The sequence below is a fragment of the Chelon labrosus genome (genome assembly GCF_963514085.1).
Source record: "Chelon labrosus genome assembly, chromosome: 13".
Classification (NCBI taxonomy): domain Eukaryota; kingdom Metazoa; phylum Chordata; class Actinopteri; order Mugiliformes; family Mugilidae; genus Chelon; species Chelon labrosus.
Window position 1 is genome coordinate 11,138,305 of NC_140346.1, and position 20,514 is coordinate 11,158,818.

A 20,514-nucleotide genomic window follows, 5' to 3' on the forward strand; every position below is an offset into this window, starting at 1 on the left:
CACGCTTAAAGAGTGAGATGGACGTGAGGCGTGTGTTATGTGACATCACGGTAACATTTGACAGCCAAGGTTCCAAACAATTCACCGTTCAGTTCAAGTGCACGTTTGTGCCAAATTTGCAGATATTCTCTCAAGACATTGCTGAGGTATCACCGGAACCGGCTGGGAGGAACAATGAATAGGCATAAAAGACAACATCTGGAAATTTTTCAATTAATTTTCTTGCCGTAAAAAAAATGTAATTGGTTCTAAAAGAATGAGAGATCATTTCCCTGTGAGTGTGTGTGTGTCAGAGGTGCACACAGTGTCTTCTTCATGCCGCGATAGGGATTTGAGGCACGATGCAAATAGATCGACTCTGAATGGAAACTAATCTCCCAGCTCGCTCTAATCTCAACCCAAACATGGTAAGATTTATGAAACTTTCAATTAACATATGCAAAACAGAGCTGTGACATTGTCGTCATTGCGCGTCTATGGGGAGAAGATCTGCAATGTTTTTGTTTTTCTAAATAGTGAAATCAATTTTTGTAGGGTCTGAATAAATTCACCTCCCAGAATTGAGGTGCATTATTAACAGTGGCCACTCATGAAATAAACATGACAGTGACAATATAAAAATACTTCCTTGAGTTCTGATAGGTTGGTGTGTGTGTGTGGACGCACACAAACACACACGGCAATTTATGCTACCTGAAAAACAGTGTGGGCTTTTCTTTCATTAGAAAGCATCACCCACGCTAATTAGAGCCGGTCAGCATCAAAGCAGTGGCCTGAACTCAGCCAAATGCGAACAAAGATGGAGCTGGAGACAGACATATAAAACAAACAAAAAGGCTCAAGTGTGGACCCTTTGGTAAATAAAAGGAAATAAGGGCAGGAGGACCCATTTATGAAGCGGATATTGACCTTCATTAAAAATCATGCTTGACCGACCTCTGATATTATGATGCAGGCTCTTTGATCATAAAATTAAGCAGTAATAATATATTTTTATTTGATTTTTTGAAGGTATGAGGAGAGAAATTGCTCCAGGGCGTCAAGTTTAAAGAGAAACTTTATGTTCTTTCATGATTTTCAGCTTCGTTTAGCAGCCCCACACCGACACAGAGGGGCTGCCAATTATTCTGACTGATTAGACGTCTTCTCGGGATGAAGCAGGGGTGAAGGCTGAGGCCGATCATGGTTGAATAAGGACAGCTGCATACGTAGGGCAACAATCAATATGCATTCTCGTCTGCTCTTGTGGACTTGAAACGTCATCGGCCGCTGTCCAAGTACTCTTCCGGTTCAAAGTATGCATCTGACCAAGTACAGTCCAAATCGCCGGATGTGTTCTCAGCCCGCCAGTTATATGGGGTATGCGTCAGGAGATAAACTGTGAGGACTTGGGACGGCTAGATATCCCAAAATACATTTCACTGTTCCAAGAGCAAACGGTGCATAAACCATGAGCAACCCCACATCTTATATTTATTCTTGACTGGCATAGAAGCTATTTAGTGCAGCCAAAGAGGTAATAATCTCTGTTCTATCAGGAAAAAGAGAAGAATTTTGGATTTTCACTTTTAAAAGCTTATTTCCAGGGACAGTAAATGAGGACTTTTCAACATTTACTTGGTGGTTTTGCAGTGTTTCAGATGGTGCAGTCTTATACATGCATATATAGGATATTTTAAATTTCATGTTTCTATATAGTTTTTATTTATTTTCACCTTTGCGTGTTTTATGGGCCTTCTTTTGACAGTTTTTTTTAAATTATTGTTTATAGATGCCATTTTTACCATTGACCTTTACTGAACCTTCCTCTCTTTTGCTAGCTACAATGAAACCACATGACAATATACTCAGCCCAACACAGCATGTATCTAGATGTTTGTGGACGTTTGACCTGATGCCACATGACCAAGACCGCTTTGCAGGTGCCCCATTGACTCATATTTAATTATTTATTTTAATTTAAAATTACTTATACATACATTATTTAAAATGTTGTTCACAGTGTGTTTTTCCATGACCAGATGAAGGCCAGGAGCAGAAACCCGTAGGTCTAATTAAATTGTTGTTGTCCATGTACTTCAAGTGTTCCTGGGGTCTTCCTTTTTCCTCCTCCGTGTACTTTGGTTGTAGGGGAAGTAGTGCCATTATTATAATTTCTTCAGTTAGGCTAATTATCCTCTGACTCTAGCTCTTTTTCAATCACTAAATAAATTGGATGGGAGCTTTGACATTTAGGATTTGTGTCCCATCATGTTTAGAAAAATCTGCTTTTTGAATCCTTGTTAAACATATATATATATATATATATATAAAAGTGACACTTTTTTATAGAAATATGATCATTTCCAAATATGATTTTACATTTTTGTGTTTTTTGTCATTCCCAACTTTGAGTGATGTCAAGTGTTGTGCCTATATGTGCATACATCTGTAAATCTATAGACTTACGCCAGCAAGCGGATAAATGGATTGAGTAAGTATTTATATGTTTGTTTGTTTTTTTTTTATCAATGGAAGCCGTCGATATGAAGCTACAAACTGACCTAAATCTGAGCCATCCTCAATTATTTTCAGTGTGAAGAGTCAACCAATTGACCATCTTGTGATAATTAAATGTTCTGCTGGGAAACTTTTGGACCTGGCATTCTTGTGGATGTTACTTAGACATGTAGCACCCACCTAGACCAGACCAGGCACCCCCACCCCATAGCAATGACACTCCTTGATGGCAGCAGCCATCCCCAGCAGGATGCAGCCTGACACAAACACACACACAGAAAAACAGTTTAGGAACAACTAAAAAAAAAACACGGAGAACAGCACAAGGTGTTGACCTGGCCTCCAAATTCACTAGATCCCAAACTGATCAAGTATCCGTGGAATGAGCCACAGAGGCCCCACCCCTCAACACATAGGACTCAAAGGCCCCCACTAACAACATCCTGGTGCCAATCCTTCAGTGTAGCTGGCCACACTTGGCCATTTTATAACATTGTCGCTCGTAGTGTGAAGGAGTATAAAAATGCCACTTGAAAGAACTTAATATAGCTGGTGATGATGCAGCCAGCACTCACTCACACCACAAATATGAATCAGTCAATCAAACAGCACCATCGGGAGACGTCGTTCTTTAAGTGCCAAAAAAGAAAAAGATGGATGTGCATTTAACACTAAAACATCCTCAGAACATTGTCGTCTTTTAGGCCTATAGGACGGAGGTAAAACAGGAAATCAGAAATCATAATGCCTTAACCTCAATGAATTTGAAAATGTTTCCAAAATGAACCGAAACAAAGTTAATTCAAAATGAACACCATCGGCATCTTAAGAGATGAGCAGCTTTGCTCTTAAATTATTATTAAAGGCAACCACAACACAACAGCCTCTCACTATCTCTAACGAAACCCCGGTCACATATCAGAGGACGAGTCATAAATCACAAGCAGCTGACTGGAGATCCCGGAGGAAACCACACAGGATAAATTTGGAGCCAGTGGAGGTTTCCTCTGACACCGCTGGTTATGGTTAAGCACTGAAGCAGCCCGAGGGGAAGCGGTGAAGAGATGATAGCATTAGTTTCCAGTTAATTGACGGGCGGTGATTGAGAAGGTGCCCTCCCCATTAGCTCTTAACAGAGATCCTGCTTAATGAATCAATGTCTGTTTAATGCGAGCTCTCCGGCCATCGCCATGGTTTCCAGGAAACGTGGAGAACCTGGTAACCAGCGACGAGTGACTCTCCCATCTTTCACAAGCATGCTCTCTCTTCTAATTTCTCCCCTTTTTTCTCTTCCCCTCTCTCCTGTATGTGTTCTTTTCTCTTCTTTTTCCTCCAAATGCTTAATGTCTCTGTAATCACTCACTCACCACTTCTCTTTGTCCATATCAGTGTCTGCTGCACTCACGACGTTCTCTCTCTCCCTCCGTTCTCTTTATCTGCAGTAATTGTTTTTATCAAATTCATTGTGCGTCTGTCCACCGCGTACTCATCAACTAGAGAACGAGCCCTCCAGAATATGAAACCAAAAGTTATTATCTCGCCTCATGACCCGACATGAAGACTTGTTATTATCCACAACGTGTTAATGCAAATGTGGAACACGTGTTGTTTTTTTGTTAATCCCCCTCGGTTCGTCTTCCAGCCTTCTGCGGCCTCCGTGCCGGTGACATCCTGGAAACTCAATCTCGAATATGCCATTGTCTCTCCATGTTGTTAACTTTGACCCAGTTGTTGAGTGCATCACGCTGGTGGACGTTTCTTTTCCTCTAATCCTCAGTGCCGCAAACAACGGCAAGGAAAAATCCTTCAGAGGTCAGGGTTAGCTTGACCCATGGATCAGAGCTGAGCCATCTCCTTTTTACTTGATAACATTAGAGTGCAGAAGTGGTTGGTGGTATAAAGCCATCGGTCTGATCAGAATAATGGATGCCCTGATGTCCGTGAACTTTGTAAATGGTATACAAGTTGATTAATAACAAGACGAAAAAAGGTGACAAATAGATTATACATTGTAGATTTTTTATCACAAACCTTACAGTAGCTGTAGTGTATCTAGAACCTGACAGAGGTCCAATGAACTGACGACTCAGAAAGTAGGTACTTCAAACACCTCCCCCCAAAAAATATCTTTTTCCGGCATTACACGACTGTCTTTGATCAGTCATTATCATCTGCGAAAAAAGTGTGTAAAACTTAAAGGCACCACGGCACAAGCAAAATTTTGGGACTTTCTATATCCTTTCTTGTCCCACTCTAGATGTTTGGCTGTGTCACTAGTTGTTGGTCATAAGTAGTGCTGTGATCGCTACTGATTTCCTGAATCAAACTGATTCTGATTCACAGGGTTTTGATTTGATTTTACTTAAAACTAATGTTGCCATTGCTTCCACAGACTTGTGATAGTTCCACAATATCTTACCCCTTAGTCTCTTCCGTGGTACTTTTCAGGAACATTTAGAGAGTGTTCATGTGTGAGCTTGAGATGGTAGTTGATGGTAGAATTTAGACAATGCTAGGCTAGCTGTTTCCAGCATGTGTGCTAAGCTAAGCTAAGTACATCTTTACACGATGTATGCCGCACACATTGTGACATGTCGTGACCCTGTGGTTCATGTTGCAGGTTAAAACTGGTCTACGTTTATTTGAACAAGACATACAAACACCTCACATGACGAATACAATCACAGCTGGCTAAAAAGAACAACTGCATTTTTTACAGTGGCTGCAACTAACAATTATTTTCACAAATGTCTGGCAACTATCGCAATTCCCCAGAGCTCAAATAAAAAATCTAAAAATTCTTATTTCAAAATGATTTCTGGTGTATTTTTACAAAGCTATATGAAGCCCAAACTTGGCATTTTTTAGCCTCAGTGTCTTTTGCGCTGGTAAACGGAGTGGCTGCTTACTGGCGAGGACCTTAACTGCCCTGCTGCGTTGTTGTTCCTTCACTTTCAATCTGGAAAGTCTGATTCTCCTCCTCTGGGATATTGTAGCTTAATCAAGCAACAACAGAGATGGCAATCCCCTAATGATGGTGTGGACAGGTCGGCTGTGTCTTTGTTTTGCTTCACAGTTCGTCATCGATTCAGGGGTTAACACTGCAAATGAAACTAACAGGTATTTAGTAACACAAAGGAGCTAGTGGAAGTCTCCAAAGGCCAAACAAAAATAAGCTATATGTATATAAGTATGAGGAGTCATAGGGGCATAAACTGTCTGCAGGGGCAGCGTATGGATTCTGTGCCATGCGGTCTATGGAGAAGGACCTTGTTTCCTTCTTTTCACAGACATACAGAATCACTTTTCATCTTTCCTCTCCATCCTCTAATGTCACCTCAACTGGTGACATTTTCACTCTCCTGCTCTCCTTTTGTTTCTAACCACGGCCGATTCTACAGTCTGTTGTTAGGCTTCTCCTTCTGTCTGTAGCAACAGCAGCAAAAAGCCAAATGTCTTGAAAGACAGACAGAGGCTATAAATCATAGCGGTCTCCACACCGTGTCCGTGCAGCTAAGCTGGACTGAGCACAAGAAGTCTAGTCGGTGTTCAGCCATTCAGGCTAGGACGAGGTCAATTCATCAGCAGGCAGTCAATCCCCGATTCACTTCAGTCAGTGTGTCAACAGTCAGACTGAGCCTGGCCTCTGTTACAGCAACAGTGCTGACATCAGCTTAGGCATAAACAGGATGAAAGGGAAGAAGAGAGGAAGTAACAAAAGCAAGCAGGCACCAGGGGTGTTGTGACTCCTGGAGGCTTTACTCACTCCGCCACACTCACTCACACACAAACACACTGACCCAGCTACCTGTCGGAGCGTCTTCAGCATCTCTGTGGCCTCATCCTGCTTTCCCTGCTTGGCCATCAGCATCATCTCCTGGATCATGCCGATGCGGCGCTGGTAGGGCGGCGGCGTCCCACCACGGCTCAGTCGGTCCCCCGACTTCAGCATGAGGGAAGCCAAGATGTCACCCCTCTCTTTGGTGGGCGTCCGCTTCCAGCTGTGCTGAGGACTGGCTCCTCCGGGCTCCTGGCCTTTGGTCTGCTTGGCACCCATGGTGCTGCCTTAATGTGAACTGTGATAATAACGAGAACGGTCCCACTGTGCACTCATGCAGGGGCAGCTGTGATTAATGTTTGAGCTACTTTTACTCATTAAAATGTCAGCAGCTGATCACATCTTTGGAAAGTGTGCTCAGTCTGGGTCTGAAATGCGAAGTAAAGTGAGCCCCAATCCAAACTACATCATTATCACACAGTTTCAAAAAGAGTGTGAATGTTCCCGGAGTAGAAAACAATAATGAAAAATATTCACAAGGAGCTGGAGTAGTTTCCTGCAGCTGCAAACTTCTTAATCCCATAGAGTGAAGCTCAAGTAGGGAACAGGTCGTAGGATGCTGCCTGAAGCATGGCCGCACAGCACGAACACAGCAAAGTCAGGATGCTGCACGAACAGGACAGAGAGGACCTTGGCCCGCGGCAGCCTCCTATCCCGAACACAACTTCACCACGTCTCCAAATTTTTTCGCCTCCACAGCAGCGTTACCTTCTCGTTCTCCTGCTGTCGTCCTCTAAGCCAGAGCCGTCTGTCCTGGACCGGAGGAGGAGCAGGCAGCGGGTCGGAGGAGGTGCTGCATGCAGCAGGGCATGGCAATGTTTACGTCTCCAGCAGATCACTGTCTGTTCCTCGCTCTGCCCCGTCCTTCCTCGTCCGCTGGAAGTCATGCACTACCCGCAACAACAAACGCGGCACTCGCCCTCCTCAGAGCCCGATTCTCCATCCGCTCGGGAGCAGGAAGCGGCCGCGTCGGCGTCTCGGTCCGCGGGCTGTGTGGCGGCTGCAGCTCCGGGGGCTTGACAGGAGGGGAAGAGAGTGAGGCGGGTGTCCCCTTCCTGGGACTGAATTATGTATTGCACCCTCTGTTCAACTGAATGGGCGCGCGCAGCGAGTGCACGTGAGCACAAGTCCTCCTCCCTCGGTGATGGAGAGAGGCAGGGAAGGGCTGGGAGAGCGCGAGCACCGCCAAGTTTGCTTTTTTATTTTATTTTTTATTTTGCTAGTGTGGGCTTTATGCCAGAGTCCATTAAAAATGCAGACGTTTAATACACTGTGTGTGTATTTATTTTGCCAAGATATATCATACCTAAACAGCGGGCCAATTAAATAATCCTTATAATAAAAATAATCCTTCAAGTCATTATAATTTAGCAGATTTCAGCCGAAGTAGTAGAAGTTGAACCGGAACGAGCAAAATAATATGTTTTTAATTATCTTTAGAGTTGTTTTGTACATTTCTCGTCCGAGTTTGGCCTTTTGCATAAAAAGAAACCAAACAACAACAAAAAATACGTTATATTTTCTATTATATCTGATTATTTAAAAGGCTTGGGTACAGTTTTAAAGTAGGCTACATGCGGATGTTTTACTTGATTTTTAGGTGTACATATATAAAGGTGACGTAATGGATATGAACTAAGACAGTTTCATAAAGGAGATATCACGGAAACAGCTCAAATTGATCGGTACTCAATGCAGTAGCAGTGCTCACGTTACTGAGCTGTGTGCAACCAGAGCCAAGGACTATACTGACATCTGGTGGCATTTGTAGGAAAATCACTCATGCATGTTTACATGGTCGTGTGGTTAAACTGCTCGAGTCTAATTATCGGAATGCATGCAATAATAAATGTAGTTTGGATCTGTGTTAATCCCGGTGAGGTATTATATTAAGATGAACTCCATAATCTGACTGCATGCATTGATCTTCTTGCCTCCACGTGCAGACCACACCTGTGAGACTGACAGCTTCACACAGAAAACACAAGCTCACCAGAAATCTTAGGGTGTATTTTTTCAAAAGGTATATTTATTCGTTTTGCCTTTAATTACATCTCTATTTACAGTAGTATTTCAACCATCGTAGTTGCTTCAAATCACTTATCAAAACAAAAATGATCATGTCTTCCCTCGTTTCATGAGAGAAATGTTGGGCTTACAAGTTGGCTCATAACTTTAATTTCCAGAGTTAGTCTTAGCTGAAGACATTCAACATGTGTCTAAAAGATGAAGACTTCATTCTGTTTTTTAGTAAAACGACTGCAGCAGACATTTCACACACGTTCCTCCACCGTACTGTCATAACACTGGCTGCCAACTGCTTGGTTTCATTTCTTTATTGTGAGCAGCTTTTGTTATTCAGAGACAGCCAAGACCCGTCCCTGGCCTCCAGCAGGAGAAGCATTCACTTTGGCTGTGTACAGTTCACTGCTTGCAAAAAGTATTAAGCCTGCTGACTTGTTTTAGTTCACATCAATGAATCACAGTGGATGCGATTCATGCACAGGTCAATCAATATTGAAATGCCAAAGAGAAATTAGATCTCCAAAAAAATTCATATATCCATCCATCCATATTTAGTTTTGCTTTTTCGTGATAAGAATTATATGAGGAGAAAGCTGTCAGGTTTTAAGTAAAAACTACTGAAAGGATACAAAGAAACTCACACTGAATACAAATCAGAGGACAGCCTGGCTGGTGACAGAAGAAATAAAAGAATGTGGCACAGGGATGCAAAGGACACTGATGAGGGAGACTTCTTAGAAACCGGTGGGCACTGAAGGAAAGCCAAAGCCGACACTGCATACTAAAACTATAATGCTGCATTCAGGTCATATCCTGTCCTCTATTTTGTCATTACCTCATGCTAATATCCAATCAGTATTTCCTGGAAAGCTCATATTCTACTATATTTGATAGTCATTCCATGTAATTAATTCAATATAATCGTATTTAATAATTATAGGATTTCACTGTCAATGTATAGACAATCATTTGTAATCATACCACTGCTTTGAGATGCAAGCATTGGATTCTTACGGTCTCTGCCATTCCTCCCACAGGATGTAAATGCAGCATTTAGCCTGTTGGTGGCATTCTCATGCTGTGGGAATGCATCTCAACCGCAGGTCATTTAGGTCTTAAAAACACATCACTAATGTTCTGAAGTGGACATATTATAATGACTGCAGCCTGACAGTAAGGAACAGGGATAAAATTAGAGAGTGCATTGATGTAGAAGACAGGAAGTGACTGCTGGCAAAAGATACCGAAACTCAGTACTGACATTAACAAGTACAAGTGATCTGGCAGTCTATAAAAAGTGTTTTATATTGGTAATGGATATTTTGGTTTCATGTAGACACTGAAGAGTTGTTTTCTGTTGTTTAGCATCATTCACTGTGCTTCATTGTTGTGAAATAGTAAATCATCGAGGCTTATGTAATCAGCCCAGAATTCAACGCACCCTCCCTCTCTTACGTGGCTCACAGAGGTCCTACATAACTCAACAGGGGCCGAGTAGTTTTATTCTTAAAATCCATGACAGGAGAAATGGATCCAGGAAAAAGTAATAAAAGTGAAATCATGAACCCAGACGTGAACCCAAGAAAAGAACAGAATTAAAGGAGTTTTAGGATCTAGTTCAAGTGATGTCTTACTGGTTGACTAGAAAGGTCCAACTAAGGCCTCAGTATGACGCCCAGCAGGAGTTGCTGCTCTTTTTGTGAACCCAGAGTGCCGCAGTAAATACTCCCTCTATAAAAAACAACATGGTCAATATTTCAGCTATTGCTTGTCAGAACCAGTCAACCTCAGCTTGGCTGCATTAATAACCCCCTTCCTACCCAGTTCTCTTCCTCTAGCTTGTGCTCGTCTCTTCAAACACAACACGAAGACATACAGGTCTGCACATTTTCCACCCTATATGACTGAATCAGTGACATACTGCTGTTGGGTACACTCTGACAGAAAAAGGGAAAGGAGGGCCGTCATTTAGATCATCTAGAAACTGCAATGTTTTTCCTTTGCTTAACCTGACTGACGCTAGTCTCTTTCTGAAGGCTGCAATGTTACAGGGAAAGGACACATCTAGATAACCCAGGCACAACCAGGGCTGACAGCGTGTCTGGGACCTCGCAGGAGGGAAGAGACACTTAAAACGTGTAGCCAGCAGGGGGCGCTTTGTCATCTTTGTTGCTTTCCAGGGAGAAAGGAGGAATGCGAACATCGAAGTGCGAGCCGTCAGTCCTTTCAATTCGAAACGTCCCCCTTAAACACATATAACAAGACCGAGTGAGTGAACATGATGTTAAAACAGCACAACAGTGAGAGCTTTGACATGTTCACCAAATCCACTAGGTCAAAAACGTAACCATTTACAACACGTACTATGGATGCATCATATGTTCAGATGTGTGTAACAGACTCACCACATATGACCACTGGGGGCTTGTAGAGACACATGGCTGCTGTACTGGAAGGCTGGTTGCTCTTTAGATAACACTGGCTCCTGTGACACACACACACAGATAGTGATTCAAATTTACACAAACTGTTCTTCAAATGTGAGACACTGAACCCAATATTCATACCGATGCGTTCTTTGTGTTGGTGACTGGCATTTGCTGCAACACCAGTTATGTTAAAACCACATCTGAATTGGAGTCAGATTATTTTAGATGATTGAGGAATATAATTTATAAAAAGGAGGAAAAAAGGTAAATGTAGTGTTTTCTTTGACATCTACATAGAGACAAGGGAGAGGCCTCTGCTCCTCCCCTCTGTTCAGCTCTCACTAACTCTAGAGCTTCTACCTGAAACTCTGTAATCTGTAGTAGTCCTTGGAAACTTGGCAGGTGATTGTCTATCAAGTCTAAACACACAATCAGATTAACTAACCTAATCACATGGAGCTGGAGATGTAGTTGGCGTCTTTGTAAGGATAAGGATGTAATGTGCAGATAAAAGGCTTACACCGTGGCCACTTTCAAACAAACGATTGTGTCTTGCTATTCTCACACCTAGTAGTTCCTCAGAGTGCTGACTGATCGAATCATTGTTGTTCAGCCAAAAGCAGGAGGCTTTAAGATCGGCAAGATGGTTTCAGGTGTGATCCTGCTGCCTCATCACTGTGGTACAATTCACTCTGGTCTTCCTGTTTCTACTGATACTAGTAATATTTTACTATTCACTTTCAGCCATATTAGAGTTGTGTTAAGCTGCTACCAACACAAACCACATTTCATGCTAATATTAGGTCACATCAACACTAGCGAACTAGTATGATGCTTTATTGTGAAGAGTGTATAGGGAATGAGATGTTTTTATGTGGTCATGCTATAGCAGCTCAGGTAAACTTCATCTTGTTGTATGACATGATGCGACTACTCTTTCTGGATGTTACATGTGCGTGTGTGTGCTTGTTTGCATGCTAACCCTGCCTACGACGCCTCGTCCTCGGACCGTCTCCAGGGTTCCTGACAGGCTGAAGATCCTCCAGTGCCTCTCTCTCAGCTGAACCACCTCGTTGCCCATATTCTCCAAACGGATACAGTAGCGCCACTGCAGGAGGAAAACACACACAAAGATGTTACTCCTTGCCATTAGATGTGCTTATCTCCACACTTTAGTTGACACGATGAAAAACATGCTACTCACCCAATAAACATGGGAGTTCTGGGCCTCCTGAGAAAAAGAAGTTACAGCCATTAGATTTTAAATAGACTAAAACGAGCAGTTATGTTTACAGACTAAACAGAAAAAGACTGAAAGCACATGTCTTCTTGGGCACATCCACACACCACCTATACTATGTACACCGGCTGTGACTCAAAGAACAAACAAAAGCAATATTTTTTTAAGAGCCATGTACCCTCATTCCCATGTAGAAGGGGATGACAGTGACTCTGATGTTCTCTGTGGTCTCCCTGTGGACATCCGAGAGCTCCAACCAGGGGTGGTTCTTCTCCTGCCATGCCTTCAAGGTGTCTCTGGACGTGAACGGAGGAGCTATGGGGCCCAAGAGAAACACAAATATTTACTGACAAATACAGGTTTTTCTCTGAACAGTCAAACATGTTGGAACCTTTGAACATTTGAACCTAATGCAGGCTGCTCTTTGATGGGTTAAATGCAGAGAACAAATTATTGTATGTGCCTACATATACTAACATGGTTAATTTGATCGTTACATGGAGATACAGAAATTCCCAAACCCTAACTGCATGCAGATGAACTGCATGGTAGATCTACAATGTACTAACTTGCAAGAAAAAAGTTTTGACTATATGTCATTAATGAAAGAATACACATATGTTCATGGTTAGTTGACTTATTCTAAATTGGTGGTGTCTAGTGAATTATAAAGGCCCTGTGTGAAGAATGATGCTGAAGTGGAGACTGCAGACGGCCGTTTACATTTTGCAGGGTTGTACAAGAGGAAGCGCTCGAACAGTTCATGCTGGATGGGGACCTGCTCTGTAGAGTTATACGGCAGGATGTCTTCATGGCTCACATAGTCCAGACCTCAAGGAAGAAACACAGACACTCAAAATTACAATGATATCAAATTAGAAGACTTTTACTACATACAAGCTATAGACTCGAGTGTAATGCGACTAAGGAGGAATGCCGTGCTCGCAGCAGCATGGTAACCGTTTTTTGTTTGGCTTTTCGTCATATGGCTGTTTTCTATATGGCTGCATACCTGGGATGGCATACAGCGCTCTGCTGTCATCATGGTTGGCCAGAAACGTCACTGCCTCCGTCTGGGACCTCTGAGACTGTCGAACACATTAGAAACCAACAGTCACACGCCTGGAGACTCAGATGCTCATGAACAACTAAGTTTGTACCACGGTGGTGGTGGATGTCATCCTGTCAAAGTTCCACTCAATGCACTCTGTTTAAACACGACCAAGTGTAAATACCAGTCACACACACACTCTTAGGCAGCAGCTGTCCAACAGGTCTGTTTATGTGTGTGTAGAAAACTGGGAGGGAATTCAACTGTGTACTTGACTGAATGGATTTTAGTAAGCACGAATAATGACATAATACACACAGTATGGATGGCTGCACATGGTTTGTGAAGAAAAACAACAAGTGCTCTGCAGATGGAGGATCATGTGTCAAAAGAAATGAGTTGAGTGACAAGTGAGCTGGTTCCTTCTCACTAAAAAAACAGGTCTTTGGCACTGTTCAGATATTGGTTGGACTGCTGTATGATGACAATAAAGCTCTTAGTTTGAACTCATCCACAACACACTGCATCTGTGCAACATCATGCATCAACAATAGTAGATGGTTCTGAATGTTCAAAGAATAAATTAAATGGATGAATGGCATTCAAGCACTAACTGCTGCAGGCGTGTAACAGTATTATGATGTTGACCAATCAGGAACAGACATCAGTTTAACAGTTGTCCTCCATAATAGCCGAAATGATCACATTTGGATTTGGAACTGAGAAAACCATGGATATTTTCTCTTGAGATGGTCTCAGATAGCGGCCATCTTGCTGCGGTAGGCCGTTTTTTTTTTTGCAAAGCATCCATTGTATCAGGTCTCTGTTGAATAGAATTCCCACACATCTGATGATGCCGTTTGGCCTTTTCTGTAATTTTGAATTCGCCAAGCAGCAGGAACCACGCTAATCTAGGGAGGATCTTCACTATGATTACGCTGCCACATCGTTCCAGACTCCAAACTAGTGTTAGAAAGCAATGATTCAGTGGCTTTCTCATTCTACCCACAAGACAAACTGTACTTTAAAAATACACATTTAATATACCAACTGATAGCAGAAAGTTAAAAAAAAATAAAAAAAAATCTCTTATTGTCAAAAACGGTGTTCATAGTAAAGTACCAGTCCTAAAATCATAGCTTACTATGTGAGGGCAGTCCCTGGTGTCGATGAGGACTTGGTAGTAGGTGTGAGTCTTTCCCTTCACCTCCTTGGAGCCGTGGGCTCCCGGGGGCTCAGGTTTGCTGAAAGAAGAAACACGACAAATTCAAAACCACCCCATAAACAGCAGAGGAGGACATTTTGTCAACGTCTGCGAGACTTTGAGGTTTACCTGTCAGACATGGGAGGGGTGATGTCTCGGTCATAGAGCCGGGCGTGCCAAGGAAACAAGACAATGCCTCTGTAGCCAAACACGCTGTGGAGAAACAGCTGAGGAGAGCACAACAACAGTGAGAACACAGATAAGTCTCCATGAGATTATACATGTAGGATGTTTAATACAGCATAGGTTAGATGGGATTATAGTTACTTGACAAGATCACACCAATGTGCTATAACAACAATACTAAGTTAGAGATTTATCACAAGTTCAAAACAGTTCAGACGGTAAAAATACTCTGAACTACATCAATAGTCAATAATGTAGGTTTAAAACTGACCTAAAGATTCACTGTGTGTGTTTTGGTATGAGTGTGAAGTCTTACCTGTCCTGTTTCATATTTGCCGTGCTGCTTCACAGCTTCAAATACCCCCACAGTCTCCAAAATCTTCCCCTCAGGCCTGTTCCTGCCAAATACAGGCAACCCAATTACACACTGGAGACCGTTTGCGGGTCTGTTTACGGCATGCAGAACATGGGGAATGGCATCAAAACATCAGACATGGACCAATACAAACAGCACATAAGCCTCCTGAGGAGCCTCAACAGGAAATCCCACAGTATTTTCCCTCCTATATAAATTTACATTCAGGTTTGACGCTGCCACCGCTCAGCCTCTCATCTCCTCAGTCCTAATCTCAATCTCAATTTTGACACGATTGAATAAAACACCTCCACTTGTCAGATGTCAATACACAGAAATACCGCTGGACCTAATCTCCATGTCCTCGTCTTCAGCCGCGCAACAAAACACACACACACACACACAGACACACAAACAGACTTACAGTGCATATTACCACTGACAACAACAGCTGGTCACTTCAAATAAATAACATGCATACTTCTGGGCTTCCTGCAAAGCTAATCTTCACGACAGAGATGAAGAGCAGGGATTAATGAGGTGGATATATGGACGGGGGGGGGGATTTAATATTACATAGTAGGTTGGTTTCAGGTTATTATTTATATGCGCGTATTGCACAAGAATAATCACAAGGTAACCTGATTATACTACGAGAAATATGATTATAAAACAGAACATTTACGTTCAGAACAAATACCTCTAGTTAAGGTCAGGAACATTTTATACTCGACTGCATTTAGAGCTGTAAGTCAGATGTTACCAGCAGATAGGCGACCGTTTGAGCCTCCTGCTTGTACAGAAATATTACTACTACAGTCAATTCATTAAGCCACGTTAACGTTAGTTAGTAAGCACGCAACTAATTACCATTTCCACAATGAATGTGCTGATTTTTTACTCAGTTAAAAGCTTTGTTGATAAAATGTCAGAGTAGTAAAAAAGAAACTGCCTTTGTCAGACCTAAAAATGAAGCAATCTGCATATTTTGTCAACAGTACAAATCTTCATATTGGAGAAAGTAGAATCAAAGGAGTTGTGTGGTGTTCTTGCTTGGTAAATCACTCAAACAACAGAGCAGTACTGTGAATGTCTTTTCAGTACTACCAGTTAAGATACAAAAGTCTATAATTAAAGCTTCCTGTGGAGGGAAAAAAGCATTTTGTGTTGAATGCATTTCCTTTCTAAGAAAACATTTGCACATCAGCATTGAATCGTTCCACTTGATGTTATTTACATCGGTGTTTCACAGTGTCGTCTTCTTCGCTACCTTTACTGGAGCATTTATTTGTAGGGTTGGTTGACATGTTATGACCACCAACAGGGACAGGCAGCTGAGCCTCTTTCTGCCTAAATATGTGCTGGAGTGTGGGATCCAACATTAAAAACAATCTGCCACACCATAAACCTTCATGGGACCCTGTAATTAAGACCATTAGTGGATGCATACACATGGTTAACAACAAACCGCCGATCAATTTCAGACTACTAGACAATCCTGCATGGCAAATTTTCTCACATGATTTTAATCTTGATAAAATTTCTTATTTCTTATTCGCTGCCCTGATAATGTGGCAGATAACTGCTGTCAACTATCTCCAATGACAAGTTTTCACAAGTGTGTCCTTTGTGGGCATCTATATTGTTCCTTCTATACAGTACTTTGAGCATCACTAATAAATACATTTAGGTTTTAATAAAGGGAAGCCTTGCAACTAATGAACCAAACCCATGAGAGTCATTTAAAATTGCTCCTGTTCCCTCAGTTTTATTTCCTTCTGTCAGACACAAAGTCCATTTTTATATAAATACTCAACACCAAGTGCTGTTCGTTTGTGAATAAATTGTCGCTAGCCTCCCCATGCAATTGGATGGTCCTACAACCAATCAGAGCCATTTTGTTGTAAACAAATTCAACGGTGCTCAGATAACATGCAAGACTACTCTTCTGTCCATGGCCGCATAAAGCCCGCCCAAACTATTTGACTGGATCGGCAGATCTTCGGTGGGGCATAATCAGATCCCAGCTGAGCGACACCACACTCCACCGCAAAAATGTTGTGGGCGGAGCCGTCGGGTCATCTTCCAGGATATATAGAAAACACTTTATAGATGTCAATAATTTACACTGAACTGAATGAATGTACCAATAACCTCACAGACCAGAGCAACATGGCCTTAGCAGCTCTAGTCTGTTCAGTTTCTACCTCTGCAACAATCTGAGAAATGTCAATACACAGGCCAGAGATAATCACTGATCTAAATTTAGCCAACCCACAGCAAACTCTGGAACCTGCCTCAGCCAACCGCTACCCCTGGTCAACAACTCATCTTGCCAGTAAAGCAACTATCCATTTCACTCAACTCTCTTCCTTCTCTCCTCGGGGAATGAAGGCAGCTTGCTATACCACTGTGTGGTTAACAAATTGCTGTAAAGCTGGCAAGAAAAGCAGCAGGGCAGGAGAAATAGGATTACACAATTAAATGGTTACATAACGAAAACTTGGGAGATGCAAGATGGCACAGAATCACTGCTTCTGTAAAACAACCAGTGTGGGTGTACTCACCCACCTGTACTTTTAATGTGCACACACACTTTCTCTGCAAGCACCTTTCTCCGGTTGCTCCAATAAATTCTGCTAAAGAAACACTCTTTATTTCTGTACTGGATCAACTTCCTTTTATTCCACAGCAAGTCACTGGTGTGGGTGTGAACAGCAAGCAAAAATAAATAAATAAAAAAGCTAGGGATTTAGCAGGCATACTGTGCATTGCTGCACTGCCACAACAAAAACTTTGCCTCTTTAGAGCTACAGCCTGAGCGTCATTACTACAACAGAATAGTATGAAGAGATAAAATTACCACCTTATGTCACTAATGACAGCGCTAACTCTATAAGCTCTGACCGAATGTCCACACTGATTGGTCATGGTTTGCGAGGAGAGTTTCATGTAGTCACCAGTCAAAACTAGATGGACAACAAGTGTTAACAGATTAAATATTGACTACAGAGAATACCTGGGAAGAGTGGAGGAGTCAGTGATAAATATGATGAAGTAAAACAACTATGTTTTAGACAGACTGCACTTTCCACTTTGCGTTTTTTAATTCGAATTTTAATATCATTACAGTAAATCAGAATTTATCATTGCAGTGTGATGATATTTGAGTTTAACTTAAAAATTGATAACATCTGGATGTATGGCTATTAAATCTATCTATTCTATCTTCAAAGCGACCAGACACCGTTTCCAAACTAGCCTGGTGTAGTGTAGAATACGAGTCTAACACGTCATTTGGATTTGAGACGAGTTTGAAGCGATACAGAAAAAATAACCTGTGAATGCAAATCAATACCCCTACAATCAATCAGAGCCACTTTGTAAACAAAGGGAGCTTATCAATACCAAGTACATGAACTTGGGACTCGTGTACTTTTTAGTTAGGACTTGACAGACTCTGGACAACACAGGATAACACAGGATGGTCATGTGGAACTGAAACAGCAGCACTTCTGGGATACCTGGCTGTACCGAATACACACAAGTCACCTCTCGACATCCTCAATGTAACAGGCAGGGTGAAAACACAGCCAGGTATTTGGATTGTGCTTTGAGGAGGAATAGTACCTGGGCAGCGACTGAAGACTTTTCACAAAAACACAAGTACAGACAGAAACAAGTTTTGATAAAAGCCCAAATTAAACTCCATGATGCTCAAATGATGTGTACATCACCATTCCTCATTTGTCCATTACCACATAAAGGGCGCACAAACGATTTGATTGGCCCGGCAGATCTTCGCCAGTTCCCAACGGACAGATTCCAGGCCAACTTTCAACCACAAAAATGGTGTTGGGCAGGGAAAGTTCATCTGGCTTCCAACAGTAATTTTACCAAGCACAACACTGTTTGTGTGCCTTCTGGTATTTGAATGCGTCACAAAGAGAGACAAACAATCAGCTTCTGTGTTCTGCAAGGTAAAATAAGTGGCTTTGTCAATAGTGTCAAGTGGCTAGAGACCAACAGAACCACTTCAGTTCTCCCCTCGGGGAACATTACTTGATTATAGAATCAATGTGAGGAAATATCTAGATTCATCAACCCACATGAAGACGTCAGATACCTACTGCTGTTGACTAAGCCAGGTATCTGATGTCTTCATGTTGGTTGGTAGCGATATGTCTTTGCTTGTTTAGCTGCTGGGCAGGGCATACAAGCCAGCAGCATTTACTTAATTAATATTGTAGGTTTAATCGTCATATCTCATGACGGTAGGTTTGTTAGAGTTTCTAAGTTGGACAGGGCCTCTAAATGTGTTTTGCCTGGGATACTGGCACAAGGGATTGTAGCATCCAAACCTGTGTATTAACGAATGTTTCCCCAAAATCTCATACACTGAATTAGCCAAAAACAGACTAGATTTATGCGCAAAACAACAATTAAAGCTCCCACAGGCTTCTTTTTGTAGGGACTAAGCTGCGAGTTAGTGAGAGGCAGCAGGTGTGTTTAAATGATGTTAATGAGTTGATGCTGTAAGCTTAAGCCAATGACTACGCAGCAACTAAACACATGTAAGGACAGCAGTGTTGAACAGAACACAGTTCCAGATGTGATACTTCAACGTAATAAACATACAGACAGTTCTTTATATACATAATTTCTATAAATACTATTGTGACAGACACGTTATGTTTGCTTAGTTTGGGCTACAATTTATGTGCAGGTAACGTGTATGATCAGTGGATGCTAAATACAGAGGTCTGGTGTTGCACAATGGAGAAATTATTTTCATTATGCAACCCATTTTTGTGCCGGTTAAACCTTTACAACATGTGTGCAAAAATAGATAAGACAATAAGAGTGTGTTTGTGCAACTAATGGTAAACTTGTCAGTTCCTTAAATAATAATAATAATAGACTTAAACTGTGAGACCTAACATGTAATAGTTTTATTCAGCAGACGTTGACAGTAGTTACTCAACCCATGCTGGCTAGTTACCTTGCTAGCTAATGCACAGCAGAGGACGACTCCACTTTTATCGTTTCTAATAAGTGTCAGCTCACATTGACAAACCAAGCTCGGGACGAATGCACCATTTCGCGACAAATGTCCAGCAAACCGCAACGTGGCGTGTGTCTGTAACTTGCGTTGCCTTCTTAAACAGCTCCGACTTAGCTAAAGTCTTTAGCATGCTAGCTTTGCCAGGGGAGGACACTGGCTGCGTCTCTTACCGTGACGACATGAACCTCCTCTGCTGAAACCCGCCGGTCACTCCGCAGGCTCGGCATGGCAGCGGCGGCGGTCTGTACGCCTCGAAGCTGCTGCTGGTGTCGGCGACACTCAGTAGTCTGTGCGCGTGTTTCTTGTTGTATTTACTGACAGTGCTTAGCAAGCCTCGACGTAACGCACAAGCCGCCATCTTTCCCGTCCTTCTAGGCTCGCGTGTTCTCACACACGCATGTACAGCTGGGTACTAATGCTGCGTTCAGGGAACGGTTGTAGGGTAGTAACAAAGAGAACCAACTGTTTATGAAATACCTAAATGTAGATATCCCCACTACTTCTTACTCCTCACTGTTAACAGACTAATGCACCTTTATTTAAATCCTACAAATATTGAATGTTTTATGATTTTTGTTCTTTATCGTACCGGAGTAATAGCGCCAATTTCTCAACACACACT

General features: G+C 42.2%; 2 protein-coding genes across 3 annotated transcripts in view; both read right to left on the reverse strand.

The window, feature by feature from the left end:
* Positions 1-7,492, reverse strand: part of lrrc75a (leucine rich repeat containing 75A) — a 56,061-nt gene extending 48,569 nt beyond the window's left edge. The window contains exon 1 of the mRNA XM_084559089.1: positions 6,308-7,492. Coding sequence (XP_084415215.1) covers positions 6,308-6,556 — 249 coding nt within the window. The 5' untranslated portion in view covers positions 6,557-7,492. The remainder of the gene's footprint in view (positions 1-6,307) is intronic.
* An 846-nt stretch (positions 7,493-8,338) lies between these two features.
* Positions 8,339-20,444, reverse strand: poldip2 (polymerase (DNA-directed), delta interacting protein 2). 2 transcript variants are annotated; one of them, XM_084559414.1, is made up of 11 exons: positions 20,063-20,444; positions 14,789-14,870; positions 14,416-14,513; positions 14,227-14,326; positions 13,044-13,119; positions 12,755-12,862; positions 12,210-12,346; positions 11,996-12,022; positions 11,774-11,899; positions 10,768-10,847; positions 8,339-10,606 (listed from the first exon to the last, which is right to left on the reverse strand). In XM_084559414.1, the coding sequence occupies exons 1-11, from the start codon at positions 20,248-20,250 to the stop codon at positions 10,492-10,494; spliced, it is 1,137 nt and encodes a 378-aa protein (XP_084415540.1). In that variant the 5' UTR covers positions 20,251-20,444; the 3' UTR covers positions 8,339-10,491. The 2 variants fall into 2 exon arrangements, with proteins under 2 accessions (XP_084415540.1, XP_084415541.1); XM_084559415.1 differs by having other exon boundaries at positions 14,789-14,864; positions 20,063-20,443.
* Positions 20,445-20,514: the final 70 nt, after the last annotated feature.